General features: G+C 41.4%; 1 protein-coding gene across 2 annotated transcripts in view; it reads right to left on the bottom strand.

Moving 5' to 3' along the window:
* Nucleotides 1-21,849, bottom strand: part of KCNH1 (potassium voltage-gated channel subfamily H member 1) — a 181,577-nt gene that overhangs the window by 149,723 nt on the left and 10,005 nt on the right. For both annotated transcript variants that reach the window (XR_009114253.1, XM_058020444.1), the window contains exons 2-5: nt 20,411-20,534; nt 20,058-20,164; nt 10,057-10,185; nt 1,778-1,896 (exon numbers count right to left, since the gene is read on the bottom strand). Coding sequence is in view for 1 of the 2 variants with exons in the window: in XM_058020444.1 (XP_057876427.1) it covers nt 1,778-1,896; nt 10,057-10,185; nt 20,058-20,164; nt 20,411-20,534 (479 nt within the window). In the remaining variant the exon portion in view is untranslated. The remainder of the gene's footprint in view (nt 1-1,777; nt 1,897-10,056; nt 10,186-20,057; nt 20,165-20,410; nt 20,535-21,849) is intronic.

Raw genomic sequence — 21,849 nt, 5'->3', positions numbered from 1 at the left:
GTGAGTAGCAAAAGAAAAAGTATGAGGTTTAAAATTTCACATAGGCTACTGCAGAGATGAAGAAAAAAAAATCTGAAAATACAACAGGGAACTGTTAGAGATCCCATATTCAGCATTATCAAAAAACCTTTGCAGAATAAGAAGCCTGGCACCTCATATATCTTCAAATAAAGAAAGGTGGTCTTGTCTGTATGATCATCTGCACTTTTCTTTTCTCTGTAGTGTAGTTCTATTGGCTTAAATGGAATTACAGCAGGAAAAAAAGCTACCTAACATCACAGCTGGGGCTAATGTTCTTTGTAAAATTATGACTGCAATATTTAGTCAGCAATTAAAGAAACTCATTTCAGACATGTAAACTATACACTTGCCCTTTATTATTTGTAATTAATCAATTGGCTGTGCCAGTAAGAATACTTGCAAAGACTTGTTGAGCACATGGACTTGCAAAAACTTTCAGTAACATGTAGTCACTGACGGCCAGACTGTTGCCAAACAGAATAATCTCAGACCCTTTGTCTTACATTTTGCTGCCTACATTTTAGCATTAACTACAACTCAAGGATAGAGATCTAAAGAGAAGAAAGGATTATTTGATATGAAGCCTTGAGTAGGATTAGGAGGAAAACTGTTCCAAATTCCAGCACACAAAAGTAATCTCAGGGTGGACATGTGTTAATCACATGGTGCTCCTGCAGTACAGTGTCCGTGGGAATGTCCCCTGTGCTAGCATGATCCATGTTATTTCTCTGCTCCAACAGAAATTGGTTTCCCCTTCTTGAGTCCTTCTGTATTAAATACTGGCTAGGTAAGATCCTGTCTGCAGGAATTTTGCCATTCTACATGATAAGAAGACAGGTGAATTTTAGTTTGCATAGGAAGTGACACATATACAACAGAACCAGCAGAGTGTAGTACAGCTGACTGTATGGACACCCCATGGAACCCATCAACACCCTACACCTCCAGCTGCACAGGATGATCAAGAATTATTGCCAAGTATGGCTGCTGCCATAGCATTCACAGCAGGAAGTGCCATGTGATATTGGCTGTGCTGTCATTAACACCATGTCAAACCTCTCCCCAGGCTGTTTGTACACCAGGGAGACCCTGCTACTGGCCCAGGAGACAGAAACAGGAAACCTGGGACAGACTCTCCCCCTCGTGGCGAAAGCCCTCAAACCCTAAGTGCTTCAAGGGGCCTTCTCTGCCTGCAGCTTATCTCAAACCTTTGAGAGGCTGCTTAAATCACAAGGTTTCACTTTCCTAATCTCTCTGCAGTGCTGCTTGTGGCATCTGACAACTGCTCTGTGCATAAAAGCAGTAACTTAAACATAGGTTTTAACCAGTTGGTAATGCAGGGTTGGGATCCCACTGAAAATTAACTAGACATAATTCAATACAGAGAATAACCCTGCCATAGATTCTCCAGGATTTCCTTGTGTACTAAACTTTTTTCTCACCTCGGTTTTATAAGTAGATAGTCCAAGATCCTACTCTTATTAAGATCCTCAGAAGAATGGAAACTAAGTGAGAAAGTACTATTTTAATAACACCTTTCTAAGACTTTGCTAAGATATGGAACACAACAGTGCAATCAGGTTATATGGAGTCTTTGGGACACCTGCTTTCATTCTGCTGTCACAGGACACATTTCACAGCACACGAACCAGATTCCCAGGGCAGGGAGGACTGACAGTTCTTGGCTCACAGAGATGACATACCCACAAAGACTAAAAACATTTCTTTACAGCCTCCTGGGGAAAGCAAAAATTACCTCAGCAAGTCTTGAGTGCTTGTGAACGTTCTCTCCTTTCTGCACGCTGGGAGCAAGCTGCTGCAGCACCCCTCGGCTGCTCGTGAGGGCACGCGTCAAGCGGGCAAACTTCCCCCAACCTTGAGAAAACATGCAAGATTAGACACACATTACCAAAAAAAGCTGCAAGTGCACCTCATAAAACCTCTTATGTGACTAAAGGGAGAAAAAGTTGTTAAAACAGAGCAATCTGCTTTAATACTGACCAGAAGGGAGTATAATTTAACCAAGTAGCAGATAAAAGCAAGTCAGAGAATAGGTGTCAGCGTGGTACGGTAATAAAACCCATGACTGCTGTGACTTTGTATTCAATGACTCTACAAAAGTACTGCCATATGAACTGCATATTTTGCAAGGATAAATGTCCACTATAGAATAATCTCATATTAAATCTAATGATCAGATTTGGATCTCACAGCACTGCAGAAGACACTTCAGACTAATCAAGATGTAAGGCTAGAGTCATGCACAATGAAAATTACAGTTGTCTGTAACAGAAGTGAATCTAGCCTCAGATGCATCAAGCATAGATCTGGAATAAGCAGAGAAATATACATAAGATAATAAAAAGCAGAGCAGAAAAGCAAAACAAAACCATTAATTTTACTCTCTCTAAACAAAAGGGGGAATATACTAATAAATTTTCTCAAGCACAAATTAAACATTTAGCAGCTTCTGGCAGAGAAGTCATATGCTGAATTTTAATTCAGAATATTTTTTACAGTGATTTCAAATATCCCTGAAAATAGAAGACTTTCAATGACATCACAAGAGCTAGCTACAACTATAATCTTTATGAGCAGTACTTTGCCATAACATGTAGGCAGAGTATACATCTGGATATTTTTGGTATACTGAAAGGAAGAAACAGTGTGTTTAGTCCCAATCTTGAAAAAATGCTCCCACCTGGGAGCTCTTGAGCTCCTACCCCTCATCACCAACTACAACTAAGGATGCTCAGCACTTTGAAGATTCAGTTTATAATGAGAACCTGGTTCTGGAACACATTGCCTACACAGCTTTCTTGTAGATCCCTTTTAGGTACTGGAGGGTGCTATGAGGCATCCTTGGAGTCTTCTCCTCTCTGGGCTGAGCACACCCAACTCTCCCAGTCTGTCTGTACAGCAGAGGTCCTCCACCCTCTGAGCATGTTTGTGACCCTCCTCTAAACTCGCTCCACAGGTCCTCCTTATGCTGGGGGCTCGGAGCTGAGTGCAGTACTCCATGTGGGGTCACATAGGATTGGAGTAGGGTATTGGAATTAAATACCAATATAGCCAGATGGAACGTGCCTGGGCTCATCTGGCCCTTGCTGCTTGACCAGAGGCGGCAGCTGTGGTGGTTTCACCCTAGAGACACCTTTGGCTGGCTGGATGCTGCAGCTGGGTGCTTGGGACAGGTCCAGGCACGCAGGAGCTCAGGTTTACCTCTGGCAGAGAGGCTTCAAGGCGACGTGAAGGAAAGGAGTCAGTTCTGTTGGAGGGTTTCGATCCAGAGCTTTATTCCTGGCCCACAGGCCTCTGAATCCAGCAACATCTCTTAATAGAACTTCCAAACCACATAGTTGCTGTGTCTTTTAACCCCAGGGAGAGGGGAGGGAAGGGGCAGGGATCCCACCCAGGGGGAGGAAGTCTCAGGGAACAAATGACACCTGGATGGCCCAATGTCCCCAGGGCTGAGAGGCATCTTTTGAACTTTGCCAATCACACAACGCCCTTCTGGAATGTCAAGACTGACAGACAGCACTCAGCACGGGGCAAGAGAGGGGAAGGGAGAGGTGACTGGCACACCTGAGGAAGGAACCAGGATAACTGAGAGAGGCTGTGACATCACACCGCAACAGTAGGGCAGAAGAATAATTTTCCTAGACTGCTGGCCACGCTGCCTTTGATACACCCCAGGATACAGCTGGCTTTATGAGCTTCAAGTGCACCTGGCCGAGTCACAGCCAGCCTCTCCCCGGCCCAGGGGGAGGGCTTGGCAGGTGCCGGGCCCGAGGAGGCCGGAGGGGGACGCGCTCCAAGGGGGCAGCGGCGATCTCCCCTCAGCGGCGCGGAGGGAGCGGCGGCCCGGGCCTCTGGGGCCCGCAGAGAGCACAGCGGGCCGGGGTTGGAGCCGGCCGGGGCCGGGGGGGGCCGGGGCTGGAGCTGGCCGTGGTGCTGGAGCCGAACGAGCGGGGCTCGCTCGCACAGGGCAGCCCCGAGAGAAACAGAACGGAGCACAGCGTTCCAGCTTCGCCCGGGAACTCGAAACCGACCTCCCCTACCATGCACAAAATATTTCTAATGCCAGATAACATAGACAGCTCCTTTTAGTAACTCGAACCGGATTGATGGGGAGGGAGTTTTCCTGGAAGATGCGAAATTTGGTTCAAAACCTGAGGACAAACTTTCAGTGGGCATTTTCTTCCAAACATTGTTCTAAGATTTGGGCAATTTGGAGATACACAGAGGGAAGATCAAAAGGAAGCACCTCACTTGAGCTTTGTTGCACAAAAGCACTGCCAGACAACTCTGTGCTATGATCTGTGGCTGTGAATGCTGAGCACCTTCGGGTGTACCCCCCTTCTTCCCAGGAGCCATCTCCTTCTGAAAGACACAGCTTAACCCATCCCTCTCTCCTCAGCATCCCCTGCAAGCATCTCCTCTGCCCTCCGTGAACATCTCACTTGTGGGTGCCTAAATGGCCCACAAAAGAACTGTTTCCACAAACTCTAGATCTCCCCCTCCAAACTCTGATCTGAAAGCAGTATAACTGTTCTAGGCAAGAGACTGTGTCTCTTTTCAGCTTGGCTTTTCAAAGCAGTGTGGACACAAAGTGGGAATACATACCCTAATTCTCTCCACACATAGGGTACCACACCTGAGGGCCCAGCTAGGAGATGCTCCCACCATGGTGCCATGGTATGCCTAAAACCAGGCACCAAATCCATGTGCAACGTGTAAGAATTCCATCTCTAGAACACAACACCCTCCTCCTTTTGGAGTTCTGTTTTTTTGTGAAAGAAAAAGATAAAAATGTGCCAACTCTAACATACAGTTAGACCTGCAGATTGTGGCATAGGAAAAAGAAAATAAAAATTAAACAGAATGCCAGTACTAAACCTTTTGAATCATAACATCTCCAGTAATGCCTGAAAAGACAACAGCAGGTCAGTTATCTATCCAAAAAAGAGAGGTCAAGTTATGGACTTAAGCCATAGGACTGAACACAAACACTAAATTTTAAGGGTCGTGGAGCTTTCCAAGATGAGGAACTAAGCTTCAAAATGTTGTAAGAATATATTGGTGTCTGTCCTGCTAAAGCAGAGGGACCAGATGATATGGATTAGTAGTTCTCTTTCAACACAAGCAGTTGGTATAGCCCTACATCCATTGTTTTCCTCTAGAAATGGAGAAAACACAAATTAAATTTAAAATCTAGTGATCCTAGGTGCTTCTAATACAGGCATATGTAATCCTCAAACAAGATAAGTTCACATAGAAGAGAAGACAGCTTGCAATTCAGGAACCAAACATAAAGCTGGCTACCACCCCATGGTGGTGCTTGTCTGTGCCCCTGTCTTTGATTTTAACCCATTTCTATCATTGTTTGGTCTCTTTTCTGCAGAAAATATCATGCACAGACAAAGCAATGATGACATTAAAACATTTACAGTTCAAAAGAATGGAAAGCCTTCAAGATTAACAGCACTGATTTTAGCACTCCTGCATTCCACACTGTTCTTTCAGTTTTCCACCATTTCTTCGCAAAAAGATGAACAGAAATTGCTTCTGATAACACTCAAGACAAGATGATCACAAAAGCTGTCCCCTGAGGTTTGTTTCATGTGGAAATATGGCATTGAAATATACTTCTGTGCTGTGGCATCAAAACTTTTCTTCCTTAAAGCATGGATTTCATTTAACAATGGCCTTAAGTTGAATTTTCTGTATTTTTCAGTAAGTTGATACTCAAGCACAAAGCACTTATTATTTATTTGTAGGTAGCTATTTGTTTCCCACCACTCTTCTCAATTCATTCCTGATAACTCCAGAATCCAAACACTGGGAACTGTGGCAGTTACAGATCCCTTGTTACCATGCTGCTGATCCATGACTTACACAATTCCTAGAGTCAGAACAAGAAGCCATTGTCTGCTAGAGAACAAGCTTGTTTGTCCACAGCCCTGTTGTTCACACAACTGTGTAAATGCGAATAAATCAAGATTCCAGCAGTTCTTGCCTCCACTCAAGCCACCGTTGTATTCCCACACATGAAAGATCCCTGCTTACATCCATTCTTCTCTTTGAAACCTCATGACCAAAACAGTATCATTTTTCCATCTGGACTGGGAAAGCATACTGAAGTTTTTAACATATTCACTATTTCCCCTTCATTTGTTTCCTCTTTTTAAGAAAACATTTCATCCAGATGAAAGCAGAGTATATCTTAATCAAAATATTTCAAACACTGGCTCTGTTCATATAAATACATCTTAAAAACAGAACGAAAAATCCCCAAAAAAAATCCTCCAGAAACAAAAAGGAAAAAAAAAAAAAAAAAAAAAAAAAAAAAAAAAAAAAGAGGAAACGTGAATTTTCCCCTGAATTAAGATGAAGGAGACAAAATATTTTTTGTGTCTGTGCCCCTGCTTGTTATGCAAAGGACAGCTTAGCTGCAACATGAAATAAAGCATCTTCTGCAGAGAAGATGGCAACTGATGATTGCTACAAAGCACAGAAGGCTACATCATCTTGGAGGATAACAACTATTCACTACTTGATTCAGTGATGCTGAATTTGACCACCTCTTTGTATAAAAATGAAGTATCAAAAGCACAAATTAGGTTCCAAAGCTTAGTTTTCAAGCTTTTATGAGACAGCATAGATGCTACTGGATATGTTCACCTTGGATTCATACATTCAAAATCTGTTCAGGCAAACTTCTTACAAACCACTCACAGTGCAAGCACAGTTTCTATTTGTCTGCATAAATAATTGTTTTGCATAAAGTGATGCATTCCACTTTATATACTATTCTCAAGCATCTCATACTTGGTGTGCTAGATCTCAAACCAGGAGAGACATATACAGACAAAATGCATTATTCCAAATACAGCATAAACTTTAAAATTCAGGTAAGAAGGTGACCTAGCACTTGACAAGCCAAACTTAGCTATGCTATAGATTGATTTTGCCTTCTTCTATTCAAGTAAACCTCTTTTACATTTCCCTTATTTTTTCTGAGGGGCAAGCAAAGGGGAAAAAGTGGAAAGAGGTTGTTTAAAAAAATTATCAACATCACTGACACTATTTTTAAGCAGTTTTATTTAGAATACACTATTTTTAAAGCTGCTGCATTTAAAAGCAAGCTTACTTACCTTCCATGGAAATCATAAAATAAACATATCTAAATTATCTGAATCAATTAAAAAAAGGCCACAATGAGAAGTCTACTTTTTATGTGACTTACTTGTTTCATCTATTCCAACGTCTGACATTATTAATCAATAAAAAAACAAGTAAGCATGAAAAATGGTAATGAAACCTTCTATTCCTCTGAGTCACCTTCAGGGGAAAGATGCCTATTCATCTTTGTATAGTCAAACACCTGCCATTACAGCTCTACACTTTTCACTCAAGGAGCTGCATCATTTGCAGCTGAACAATCAGGCTTGAAATTGCCAGCAGGTGATAGAAAACCAAGATACACCACAGCTAAGCAGGCTCAGCCTGACAGATCAGTTGCTCCTTATGTAGTACAAGAACATGATCGATTTAATGGTTTTCTTTACATAGACATACAGGCACTGATTCCGAAAATCTGAAATGCTTTCAACTATAAAGTCCTGCAACTGTGCAAAGAGCACATTTTATTAACATGTGTGCATCTACAGGCAACCTGTTACATACTTAGTACTCATAAGCATAGGAAACTGATTACACATACAAACACGGTAAAAGGAAAGTACTTGCTAAGCTGACTGAAGGTGAAAGAAGGAAAAAGAATTGATTTAGCAATCAGTTTTCAGTTCACAGTTTTAGTTTTTCAGATTGAAAGTTCATTTGGGTTGAGAATATGAGAAACATTCCTAAGAAAATTTGCCTCTTTCAAAAGCATGCTACAGAGTTCCTGTGTAACATTGCACACAGCACAAAGAACACGCCCTCCTCAAAGCTCATGTGTGTAAATGGTTCTCAGAACAAGCTAGTACAATTTTACCTTTTTTAGATCTTCCAAAACCATTTTTTCCACTGTGTGAATCCCAGAGCCTACTACAGATGATTACCTAACACCTCATATCTGCCTTTTGTTCCCCCTCTCACAGCATGAGATCTTACATTAAAGACATGGACACACGTGTAAAATTCTGTTTGACAAATCAGCTCCTCCAAGAAGTTGCTCATCTAGCCATCAAGTGATTAATACAATATCACACAACAAAATTCCTACAGCAAGTATATTATGGAAGAAAAAGGGATAAATTAAGGATCAAAACAGAAAGTGCAGTTCCATTTATACCAAGATTGATTTGTGTATAAAGTGACAGAGAACTCTTTACCGGCATGAAAGTTCTGAAACGTTAATAATTTTAGGAAATCCAGAAATAATATTTGGAAGACTCATTTAGTGCACAGGCCCTCCTGTACATAAAGACATAGCAGTCAGGGAAAGAGTGAAGAGCTGTGAACCAGTGGCCTCTAAATAATACATTCAGTTCTTCTGTCTGCAACCTCTGTTAGTTATTTTGCCAGTTTTCGTGGGCCTGAGGGAGAAATTCTGCCCATCATCAACTCCTCTGCAAGTCCATGCATTCATGTGTAGGTTTAGTGCCTATACTGCTGCAGATGTGCAACCACTGAGAATTACCATGCTCACTGCAAGAACAGCATAATTTTAAGATACAGAGGAGACTTAAAAAGAAAAACACAATTATGATTCCCTTTCTTCAACATGCTTGTATTGAAAAAAAGAAAGCTGAAGTGTTTCTTTGTGTTGAAAGTGAAGGACAAACTGCCTGTCTCTACCACATTAGGGAACCCCTGTGAAAGCAGAGGACACAGCTAGCACTCCTGACTGAGTCCTGCTTATCAACTGACTAAATGAAGCAAGGGCCTTCACTACCAGCAAATAAATGAGAGCCAGCTTTACTGCATCATGCTTATTTATCTGTGCTGTCACTCCTCATCAGTATACAGTGAGCACCATTAGGCAGGGAAAAAACAGACCCAAACTTTCTGACAAGCTAAGATTTTTAGTGTTATTAAAGCAATAAGGAACCAAACAAATAGCATTACCAGGAGAAAAAAATTATCCACATAGCCTGGAAGGGGGTATGTTTGTCAAGGTTGTACTTCCTTTTTCATGGTAACAGGTGTTTCCACTTTGAGAAACTATGTTTTTAAAGAATAACATTTTGAGAACAAATGTAAATCACTTCATCTTCACAGTAAGTTTCCTGTTTAATTTAATACTACAAATATTATTAAATACTACAAAAATGCAAACAACAGGAGAACTTACATCCTTTTTCACCCCAGAGGATGCAAGTCTCTGTAATCCTCCATAGGGTACAAAAGGTCTGTTTCTGACAGGCTCTGAACCTGAGTGGAAGTTTATGCTGCTGTCACAGCTGAGTTTGCTGCCAGGTTTCCAGGCGGCAGCTCAGCAAAGGGTTAAGAGCAGGACACTGCTGTGCTAGTGTTCACTCTCCAAGACAGCTTAAACCTGATTCCACTTAAGATAACTGGAATCTCTCACATAGGCTAAAAGAAACTAGAACAGGACTTTAACATAAGAAATCCCATAATAATGACAAGTAACATCGAGTCAGGCAGAATTTAATTATTCTGATCTTTGCTAGACTCAGCCAAGGTTGATTCCTCAGGTTTTTCATGGAGTTTCACACACAGTTTGTATAGGGCTGTTGAGCAGCACTGTGAATCCTTGAGGGCTATGCTGGAGAGTGGGTTAATAGTGTATTTTAATGGAAGAACAGTACCTATTTACTATGTAAACTGGTCTTTCTGAAGCACTTGGGGCTTTCATTAGCAATGACCCTTTCCAGAGCAGGCCAGAACAATTTTACTAAAGAAATCAGCAACCATTTCTTGCACAAATGCCATCCCCAGTGGCACAGCTACAAGCTATTTTAACATTTCATTCTTAGCCTTGGGTATTTAAAGGACTTCAGCTCTTTCAAGACCAGGGCAAACAAACAAAAGCAGCATAAATATATAATTGTGAAAAAGACCAACCTTTACATGAATCATCCTCAATGGGCTGCTTGAAAGCCGTTATGTCATTGAAAGTGCAAAGAAATAAAACCACTTTATCCTGCTCATTTCGAATTGGAGCAATTTTCACAAAGAACCAGACAGGTGTTCCTGGAAACAAACACATCAAAGAGTTGGTCAATGGCAGGCAGAACAGTAAATGTGCCAGTTCAGATGTTTATATCTCAAATCAGCCATCTGTAAAAGTTACTTTAATGTTGACTTTTTTTTACAAGTACCTATTTGAAAAAATAACAAAGCAGCTGACAAGTCTGTTGTTTAAGTTCTCTGCTCTGTCTCTTCTTAGCTTTTTAATCTTCCAGGAATCACCCTATTTCTGAATTTCACCTGCAAAGTTAACACTTGAACTTAAGAACTGCTTTGTGATCTCCTGAAAGAAGAGTCCCACATATTTCCAAATGCTGCACACAACAGTGTCTTGCTGGCTCTTGAAGGATTTGAAAATGGGCCAGCTATGCCTAGGACATGAGCATAACACAGAGTCTCAACTCAGGAATATGACCAGTTTGGTCAACTTCCTAATTCCCTGCCAAGAAGGAATGCCCTAAAAAAAACCAAGCCCTAACTACTACAGTAGCCTATGTCTAGCTTCAGAGTTGGGCTCCAGGAGCACTGGCCAAATCCCCCCATGCAAGGGAAACCCTTCACAAGCTGCTTGCCTTGGCCTGAGCCTGCTCCAAACCACTCCAGTGTGAAGCAAGACTCCCCTGAATTCAGGAGAGAACAAGCCATTAGGACCAGATCACATGATGCTGTGGATGGGATCAAGTTGTACTGCATGGAACTGCACCTTTCTAATTACTGCAGCAGATGAACTGCTAATTAAACTGCTTGAGATTAAATTCTGCACATCACAGAAAAAGATGGCCCCAAAATATGACCCTTCGGATGCTGCTGCTGCCATTTCTTCTTGACCTCTACCCACCAGATCACCTTGAGGAGAGAATCTGTCAGTCAGCCCTGCCTTTCCATGTTTCTGGCAGTTCTCCTGACACTGCTGAGAAGACCCAATGAAATTCCATGTAACAAGGCAGTATCTACCACTCTTTTCACAGGACTCACACTGCTTTTAGTGATATTTGAGTATAAGCTGATGGGAGGCTCAGAACAAAGCACTTGGCTCCTGTATGCCAGAACATGACCTCCCTGAAGGCACCATTTTTAAGTCTGCATCTTAACTTTAGAGATAAAAAGATGACTTCTCCAGCTCTGAGGTACATCACAGTAGGGACACTCCAGACCTCAGCCTTCAGGGAGTTTGTACATGGGTTTTCAGGCTGTCCCTACACTCTCAGAGATGATGAAAACTCACTGCTGCCTTTGCAAGCGCAAGAAGTAAGAGAGAAGATTCAGGCTTTCTTGCTGAGAGCAACATTTTTTTTGTGTCCCTTTTGAGATTTGTTTGGAGAGATGGATCTACATACCAGGGGCCAAACTAAGATCAGCAGGAGTGTGACCCTCTGGGAAAGCCAGAATAAAGAGCACCACACAATCTTTTTCACTCATGTGGCAAAGCCTATTTTAGAAACAGTGATCTTAAAGACTATTCCTTTTCTTCCTCAGTCACAGGACCCTTCTCTATGCTAGTGATCAGATTCTCTTTCGCCTGAATTGCTCAGTATTTTAACATGAGCATGACATGGTATATTTAATGCAATAATTTTTAGTAACAAGGGCAACTTGTGTTTTCTGGCTGTCAAAGGGTCACAAGAAAACCTCAGGTATCTTACAACTTACTGTCCAAAACAGGAAGCAAAGGCAGCTTTTTTCCCACCTATGCTAATATAAGAGAGATTGCTGTTACCAGTGCCTCACCTGGCTGTTTCCCAGCCTCAGTGCTGAGCAATCTTTTCTGGCTACAGAAAGGTAGGGCATCTCCAAAACCTATGGACAACTTCCATAAACCAAGTTCAATTCCTAAGGCTCCCACTGTGCCTGCATAACACACAAGCAGTTTCAAACCCTGGCTGAGATTCCATGCCATATGTACAGCCACTTCTATAAACAGCAGGGCCTATGATGCATGGAGGCCTCTGCTCAAAAAGCAGAGAAATCCAGATGGAATCACTGGTGGCCATTTCTGAAATATGTCTGCATGGCAGAAAGTATTCAAGGGTCAATTTTTTTTTTTTTTAAAGAGTTAACATTCCTGAACAACCTCTTCCAAAAAAGTAAGAACAAACAAACATGCTAAGTGTGAAAGAAGATTAAGTAAAGTAACTGTGCCAGTAAAATCATCACTAACTTGCTAATGAGCTTAGAAGACACTGCCACAAAGCAGCCAACAGCAATTTTCTAGACAGTAACACCCTTTACACTACTCTTTCTCAAGAGTTCCTAAAATTGCCAATCTCGATTTCTTCTTGCCTACTTGTTTTTCCCAACTTCACATGTGAACTATTCTGAGGCTGATCAAATCCGTATCCTGCTTTTACAGAGACTCCTTGGTGACTAACTGCTTTTCATTTTACCCACTTCAACACCCTTCACTAACACTGCAACTTTTTAATCAGCCAGGATCTCCATCAACAGCCTTGCTTTTTAATCTTTATCTACATGCACTTTTTTTGATTAGGGATTTTTTTTTCCCTCCCCAAACCACTCTGTATTGTTTTACTACTTCAAGCTGCAGCTATTCTGCTATGGGCTGCTCACAGTATTAACCTTCATAGCACTGAGGCTGAATTACACACAGTTTCTTCTCTGCCTCTCATAGCTATAAAAACATAGTACTGTGCTTTTGAAGATGATTTGTACTCAACACAGAAAGGATGCAATTCACCCTCCTATTCTGGCTATTTGTCAGATGAATTATGTCACCTTCTTTTATGGTTATGCTGTAATGTGTTGTTGCAGGAATTTCCTAACATGTTCTGAATGCAGCAAGAGGACTTTTCCCAATAACCTGTCGAAGGCAGCTACAGAGCAAGGAGCTTTTATCAGCAGGGTTTTTACTTTCTGGCTCCCTTGACTCCCACTCATGTGTTGTATTATTTATAGGAAAAAGGAAGACAAAACACTTTTTTACCTAGAACCAAGTGTATAACTTAGTGATATGCCCCACAGGCTAAAAGAAAGAACCAGATGTTCTTGACAGCCAAAAGTAGTTGTGTTTGATGAAATGCACTATTGGGGTATCCTTGTAATTTCCAGAGTGCCACCATCAGAGCAAAGTCCAAAATCAGGTGGCATGCAGGGCCTGCAGAAATCATCTTCCAATTTGTGTTCTACACAGTAACACTACAAAGGCAGAAATAAGTAGATGGAAAATTCTGTCTCTACAAAATTGTATTTTCCCTGCAGTGCATTCCCTAACATCTTGTCAGTGTCTCTTGTGAACAGGAGACAAGTGGATATAAAAATACAGTCATGAGGTGAGAGCTCACAGTGCTGGGTTACATGGGCTTCCCACAGTGCTCTCAACCAGCAGCTCATTCACAACAGAACTGGGATCTGAAACATGGGAACACACCAAATGGCTCAGCCAAGAAGTGGCCATGCTCAGCTTTTGTCCTGCATACTGGTTTAATTATCAGAAGAATTTTATTTCTTAAACAGTTTATTTAACTATTAAACAGGAAAGCCTAAAGTATAAACTACTTATAAATCAGGTCAGAAACCAGAATTTCAACGTCCTACAGGCAGCCCTCATGCTCTTGGTGTCAAAGCCAACATCCCTGCTCAGCCAGACAACCATGACTAGCAAGAGGCACAAAAAGACCATTTTAATGAAAAATGTGATTTTCAGATTCAGCCTGTGGTTATTCAGGCAGTGAAACTGCAGCATGTTCCAGAGTTCTCACAGCAAAACAAGAGCAACTTCCCAATCTGCACTGATGCACAGCCACACAGAAAGTGTTTACCAGTGTTTCCAACAATATATCTACTTCCATTTACATTTTGCCTTTAGTCCTGGCAACCTCTCTCCCTGGTAAAGTTCAGTGATAATACCAGTGCACAAACAAAAAAGTAAACACTCATGAGCTACACTGGCTTCTGTTGGATTTGGAATCAGCAGTGAGAGAATCCAGCCTTTGTCTGGTGGCATAGCACCAATCATGCTAGAAAAGGGAATGCCCCTCCAAAGCTGCAGGACAAGCAGTGGGGACAACTGAGAGGAAATGAAAATCTACAATGAATGCCCAATACCAGCCATAGGACCAGCCTGGCTCGTGGTACCAAAGTTACATGGCCAATCCAGAATTAACAGGGGCAACTCCTGATAGGCTTTTATGGCCTAAGCACAGTTCTTATGGTGTTGCCTTAAAGGAAAGACAATTTTAAGGGCTGTCATTCAAATACCAAGTCTTCTCCAGAGTAACATACTCTAAATGTCTGCATTTCTTTCAACTTCCCATCTGAAAGACAAATACTACTATCTCTTCCCTATCCTCTTCTCCAGTCCTGTGTCTTTCAACAATGATATGTTCAGCTTCTTGCTGGGCAGGAACACCAGCATTTCACATTCTATTTGACTTTGGTTGAAGTCTTTCAGAAATTCTTACATCATCAAAGTGAAAGAGATCTTAAAGGTCTATTCCAGCCTCTCCATGAGCATACCATTGAGCTCTCCTAAGTTTTCCCTCCTGCCAAACAAAAATAGGCAATATGAAAATAAAAACCACTGTTTAAATGTGCTCTTTGCCCATACCTTAAGCCATTTAACCAAAGAGGCCAACTGTTTTTCAAAACTACAAAAAGCATAATTTAAATAAAACTGGAATACACAATCTTTCTTCCCATTAATTAAACCAAAATTAATTTTAAAATATAATGAAAAAAATGTTTTGGCAATTTACCTGACATCTACACTGCCATTGATAAATGGGGCAAGTTTCCTCTAAGCATCACAACTTCTGCATTACTTGATAACGTCTCAGTCAAACAGTCATCAGACACCTATTGTCCTGAAGGGAAACAGTCTGGCAGTATGGAAATAGAAATGTGCCCTTTCTCCACCAATTCCTACATGCAGCAATGCAGACAGCAGGAATTAAGTTCTATTAACAGCATGGCTGACCATTACAGCCACCCCTTTTAGGGTTTCACTTCTTCCAGGGACTCAGTATGAGATTGTTCCTCTCTATCCCACACTGACTGAACAGTTTGTCCCAATGTCAAAGTAGCCAAACAACAGAAGAAGTGTCATCAGAGAGAGTTTGGCAAGCCACTGTACCCACACAGATTTTAACCAGGCAAGCCATTGTACTCACACAGATTTTAACCAGCCATTGTACCCACAGATTTTAACCAGGTGTTCAGAGAAGCCCATGACATTTGACCATGCAAGACAAAGAACAAAAGTTCTTTGCTATAGACTCCAGCTTTGAGCACAGAGTGTGTAGCAAATGAGAACAGACCAACTCAGCCTGCAGCTCACCACTCTTTTAAAGAGTAAACCTTTAAAATAGACTCCTAGCACTTTTAAAGCTGTTATCTTCGTGTCTTCTCTATCTGGTGCTTGGATACTGTGGCACCTAATGCTTCTAAAGGTCAGATCTTTGCATGCTAAGATAAGGAAAATCAATTTTAGTCCCCAAAGGTGGAATTGCCGTTCACAAGGGTTATCCTATGACACTGAAACAGCACAGCAGAAAACAAGGTTCAGCACAGAGTCTGGTACTGCAGTAGTGCTGGCACAGTTCACCTGATTCTGAGCTCTCTGAAGAACAGAACATGAGTATAAGAAAGACACGGTAAAGTTTTGAGATCTTCTTTCCATTTACTGCAGGAAAAATACTTAAGGACTACTACTGGGAATCCTGTACCTATTTGTGGAGATGACAGCAGGCCTTGCTTGCCAACACATTTGAAGACAATGATAAATGGGAATTACCAGTTTAATTTGACCTTGCTGAAGGTAACTGAACTCACACAGATGGGTTTCACAGGAGATGCAGGTGTGCATACTGCTTGACAAATAATGGAGCTGCACTTCAGTGAGAGGTTGAGGAGGATACCTGTCACTTGATTCCAACACCCTCATTCTCTCCTGCTTCTGTTCCTATGCAACAATATGGGTTAGCAAAGGTTTCCATCTGGAGACACTGCAGGCACAGCACAAACAAGTATAAATGAGTTTAGATGGTTTGAACCAATAGGAGTTATGAGAAACTCTTTTCTCATAACTGGGTTGGTGGGCAATCACAGGTCTACCACCCTGAAGTGAATTCTGCTTCCTACAAATTAGGATGGGGTTGTTTGCTTTTGAACCTCTATAGAAAGCACTTGTCCCAAAGACAAATGCAAGTAGAATCTACCAAATCACTATTTTAGGCTGATTTGTCATTCTCTGACATCTGAAGGCTTTCTAATACACTGAGGGAAGAAGGGAGAAGGAAGGAAGGGAAAATATTGTATACACGTTAAAATTAAAATTTTAAAAATCAGATCATCAAATTAAAAAAAACTACACACAAAACATTCATGCTATTAAATTTGTTAAATGTTCAAGCACCCAGAAAACAGGGAAGTGAAGCCCAGCACAAACTGAAAGTGCATCCCAGCCTTTGGGACTCTCACCATAATATGTCTAGTCAGCAAAGAGCTACTGCTTTGCAGCATGCAAAATAGTTACCTACAGCCAAGCCAGCATTCTGGCAAGCATTCTGCTGGTCCTATCAGTAGACAACTTCTGAGACACAAAAAAAAAAGGTGTCTTAACACTCTCTCTGCAGTACAGCTGCAGACCATAAGCAATGGGAATGCCTCTGCTCAGACAGGGGACACTTGAAGACTCTTTCTAACTCTTGATGCACTTCACCTTTGATGAGTTCACCCCACTTCAAATATTCTTCCACTAAAGCGGGTCAAGTACTGCATGGAAAAGGGGGTTAGATTTCAATTGGACACCACCTCTTCAGGGGCAGATAGAAGCAAGTGAATTTTGTATTGTTACAAAAACACACTCCATCAGTAATGAAAGCAAGTGCATATAGAACAAGCCTGCTTCTGCACTGCTTGTATGCCAGGCCTACATTGTAGACTAAATACAAGACAAAGAAAATCCAAGTTTAATTTATTCAGCCATTTTTAACTCATGAGGCTGACCATGAAGTGTAAAAACTTAACAAATGACTGTCAAAGTCTCATAAGAAGTTAAATGTTTAAAACACATCAATTCAAGTAAGGTAAGGTATGACTAAGGCTAGATATAAAATATTTTCTAATACATAAGCTGTACCCTTCCTTGGAATAAGATCATTTATCTCCACTGACTTCAGATTTAGTGATGTTTTCATTTTCCCCTATAAAAATAAACAATACTTCCAGCATCACTGGGCGCTCACATCTAATTAAACAATGGAACTGAAGCTCTCATGTGAAATTACTGCCAGTCTGTCTGTTGTCATTTGGCAGTCCTGATTAAAGAAAGCTTTCACTTTGTCTCCTTCCAGGTATGACAATGAATCCCCACTGAATGGAACTGGATGGCATCAAAGCAACAATGACAAAAATCTGGTGGCTATGCACCTGTTTGCTCTAATTGCTTCCAATTATCCTGAAGAAGCTCTGTATTACTGGGAAGTAATTCTTCCAGAGAATAACAATGATTTTTACATATCTGCTCAGTTATCAAGGGCCTAGCCCAAGGAATCATCAAATCTCTATCACATCTTAATTTTAAGTTCTGGAAACAGAGAGTGTAGTCACTTTTGGATATGGGGAGGACTGGACAAAGGAAGGGAAGGCCGGGGTAGAGGCAGCATCCATAAATGCAAACATGATGAAGGCAGGGAATTGTATGTTGTTTCTAGAGTTAATACTGTGAACTGGAATGAAGTTTGTGGATATACTGTACCTATCAACAGCTGGATGGGGTATTCTTATCAGGCAACCAAGTAAATACTAACACTGGGTCACCACCATGGAGAGTGCCATGTAAAAAAAAAAACAACTATCACTTCTAGTAACATCATTAAATGTCTCAATCTGCTTTGGCATATAAAACCAGGGAATAATTGTTTCTCAGAGAAAGAAAAAAATAGCTGCTCCCAAAAGTACAAGATTGACTTGCACTACAGACATCATTATTAACTCAAAACTCCTATTTTGTTTTCCTTTGTTCCTCCAAAAGGTTAGAGACTGTACTCTTAAAACAGCCAGAATTACATTAAATGTGCAGACTGTGGAAAATGTACCAATTATCCAACAACTCAAAACTAGGGGAAAAAACTGCTATTTGTCATGTCTGTTAGTTTATAAAGAGGCTGTAGACAGATAAAGAACAAGAAAAATCAATTTTCCTGGCTAATTTGAAAAAGAAAAATAGAATGAGGAAAGAACAGAGAGACCTAACAGAAGAAACAAAGAGCAGGAAAAAAGATGTCTAACAAAATTCAGGGTCCTTTCCCAAGCTTTCAAACTGAGAGCAGGTTAGAACCAAGCAGGTTCATTGTCTGAACCGTTGCCACAGTTGCAGGCAGAGGTAAGGTGACCACAAAGAAAGGCCACTAAGCAGTCTGGGTGCTAAGTGACTGATAAACAGGACAGTGTTTTTCTGTGATGTGCCTTATATTGAGAAAGTTCCAGGATGTCCCCTTTTTGAAATTTTTCAGTTAAAACTCTCTAGTGTTATTAGTCAGTCTCTGTAACAGTAGTTAATGTATCTCTAAAGCTGCAAATCTAACAAACATTAGGTGCTCTGCAGTTTGTTAAACTTGAAAGCAAGCTCTGTGCTTCCCTTTTTCCCATGCCTGTGACCCTCTGTGTGTGGAGCAGAGCCGAGGCAGCTCCGTCCCTCACGTCACACAGCACAGCTACTGCACAGCTGGGGCTCCTTCCAGGCCACCTCTCCTGCACAGGAGCAGCACACAGCAGGGCAGGAAACACTCCTCACTCCACGTACAGCAGGGCAGGAAACACTCCTCACTCCACGGGCACCTCGCTGTAAATCTGCATAAAACACAGAGAGGCCTCAGGCTCCACTGCAGGCCATATGCTGCAGCGTGACAGAAGAGCGACTGCATCGTCTCCCGGTGCCAAAACACTGATAACTAAGAGAGAATTCCAGGCTCTCCCAGATCCCAGGACTGCAGCTTATTTACTTGGGTTTGGATGCATACATGTGAGCTGGATATGGTCCCCAAGGCCACAAACTGAGCTAGGAACAGAAATCAGCTTTTAGGAAATAGGTAAATATTGGAGGCAGGCAGCCCTAGGAGGAAAGCAGCACAAAGCAGGGCCATACAGACTGTGCATACGGGCAGTACCAGCTTCATTGTTAGAAGGCAAAACTGTTAAGAGCAAAATAAGTTACAGAATGCATTTTTTTCAGCTTAACATCTGCCTAGGCTGAAGATCTCAGTGCATTCACACTTCAGGTGACACAGATTAAGTAGATTAAGTATTTTCATCTTCATTAATAGACGAAAATAACTGCATGACATAGTCCACCCTAGGTGAGACACCGAGTCAAGTGTTTGGGGCAAGTTCATCTGCTGATATGTGCAGTTACAGACAGACTGAATTTCCTAGGAAAAAAAAAAAATCATGTGCCAATTAAAGCTTTTTTGTCCAAAACAAAAGATGTTTCATCTGAAAACATCGGAAGTAGTTCAGGTTCTAAAACAAAAGACAGGTTCTTTTTATTCCAAAATTACTATATGCTGTCTTTGCTACATCAAGTTGTCAAAAACTGAGAAAGTATGTGCTCTGCAGTGGAAACTTGCCTAAACCTAGCTTGTGTACTACCATTGTTGATGGAACCTTCAGTGTTGTCTTAAAGCATCACACATAGATTACTCTAAATGTCAGAACAAATTAGAAAGCTTCCTCTGCCTCCCTGAGTGACTTTCATCTCTAATGTTCTCATTTCTCCCTTTCAGATCAAGTGGCAGAACTGGAGCTTACTTAGCCCCAGATAAAGCACTGTCCTCCAGGGTGACAGAATTGCAGTGTACAGTACAATTAAGAACACCTTTACACACCTACATTAATGAACAAACCAATTGACTACTTACTGTTCTTCTTGTACATCAGGATTTCAAAGGAGTTCATCTCATAGTTCTCAAATGTTTGCCGGACCTTGTCGATTGTATCTTTGTCTGTCAGCTCTCCATACATAAAACTGCAAATGAAGGGAGAAATTCCAGTCAGATACCAGACAAAGACACAAAGCCATTTGTTTACTGTGTAAAAAGGACCTATTTAGAAATGGCTCTTCTTTGATTTTGTTTCACCTGGAAAGCATACTTGACAGATGTAGCCCCAGGAGACAAAAGACAAAACTGGAATAAACAGATTACTTTTTTCCTCAAGCAACAGGCACAACAGTACAAGCTATTTAACAGAAAATAAATCTGTTCTCAAATACCTGCAGGTGCTGCTTTTTTGCATAACTTCTGCTCTGTGATATCCTGATAACTTGCAAAATCCATCGTTGCTGTAGACAATGGGCCAATCCACGATCTGGGCATTACCCAGGACAAAATTAGTATCTGTTTGAAAAAACACATCATTTAGACATTAGTCAAAGCTATGGTTGCATTAGAGGAAATACTCATTTCAGAACCCAATCCCAATTGCTTCAGCCACTGCACAATTTTCCCAGATATCATTCCCACTGCAGTCAACAGGATTATTCCTGGTTTTTAAGTATTTTTTTTTTTATTTTTAAAGGAGTGCTAATTACTCAGACAGAGCATAAATAAAACACATGATGGTTAAGCTGGTAAAATTCATCTCTTGACTGAGGACAGATCCACCAAACTGTTTCCCTCTGTGCCACATGCTCTGATCCTCATGACACTTGAGTTTGAAGGTGAAGCCTCTGACAGGGGGCCAAACCAAGCCATGAGCAATACTTGTCCTCCCTGAATGCAGGCACAGGGGCTCCTCTCAACACCGCCCTCACTGCTGGCCACACAAGCCCAAACACTCGTGCACAGCACTCCAAACTAAGGGCTAGCAATTACACCAGCAGAAGGAATTCCTTGTTTGCAATACAAGCCAGAGGCAGTTTCAATCAGTACAAAAAAACCCAAAACAACCAGGCAGGATTCACGCCTCCGTTCTTGCTGGGGCTGTGCGTGCCACAACTTTACGCTTGCCAACTCAAACCTACACGTGTGCCAAGGCAGACAGCAGTGCTGCTCCCTGGGCACTGGCAGGCAGCAGGAGATACTTGGTGGCTCCTGTCACAGCTGCAAAGACCCTCTGGCTTTTGGAAGAAAGGCTGGGCACTCACATGAGATCAAGAGGCACTCATTTTTAAGGAGAGCCCTTACGGGAGTCCAACACACTGCCTACATTTCAGTATCAACTCCCAGCTGCTCACACATCCATACAGCTCATTAATGCTTCCTCCAAACAAATGACATTTTACCTATTAATTGCAGAGAGTTTAGTTTGTTTTAATTCCCCCTTTAATTCCCTCTTTCACCCCAAACTTCAAGTGGGTTTAAATAAAGCATCCTGTAGTTAGCTAAATCCACTGCCCAATTCCACAAGCATGATCAAGTGTACTTTTACACACTCTTTAGAATTAAATACATCAGTAACATAACTTCAGGGTATTTCAGCTGCTTTGTTCCTCACAGCCTCTTTTAAATACCATGAGCTTTGCTTAGTTGAAGCACCTTCTCTCCAAAACAATACACCTCTTTTATTCCTTCCTATGAACAAGTAAACCAAGTCATTTCTCACTGCTAAAGCAAGTGCTTTTGAGTGTCTGTTACAAACATAGCAATTAGACTGGTTTATGATATTTTAAAATTTCAGCAGGAAGTACAAAAAATTACAAAAAAAAAGGCA

The sequence above is a fragment of the Melospiza georgiana genome, chromosome 3 (assembly GCF_028018845.1).
Source record: "Melospiza georgiana isolate bMelGeo1 chromosome 3, bMelGeo1.pri, whole genome shotgun sequence".
NCBI lineage: Eukaryota > Metazoa > Chordata > Aves > Passeriformes > Passerellidae > Melospiza > Melospiza georgiana.
Note: the sequence above shows the minus strand (reverse complement) of the source record. Positions and strands in the feature narration are given on the sequence as shown.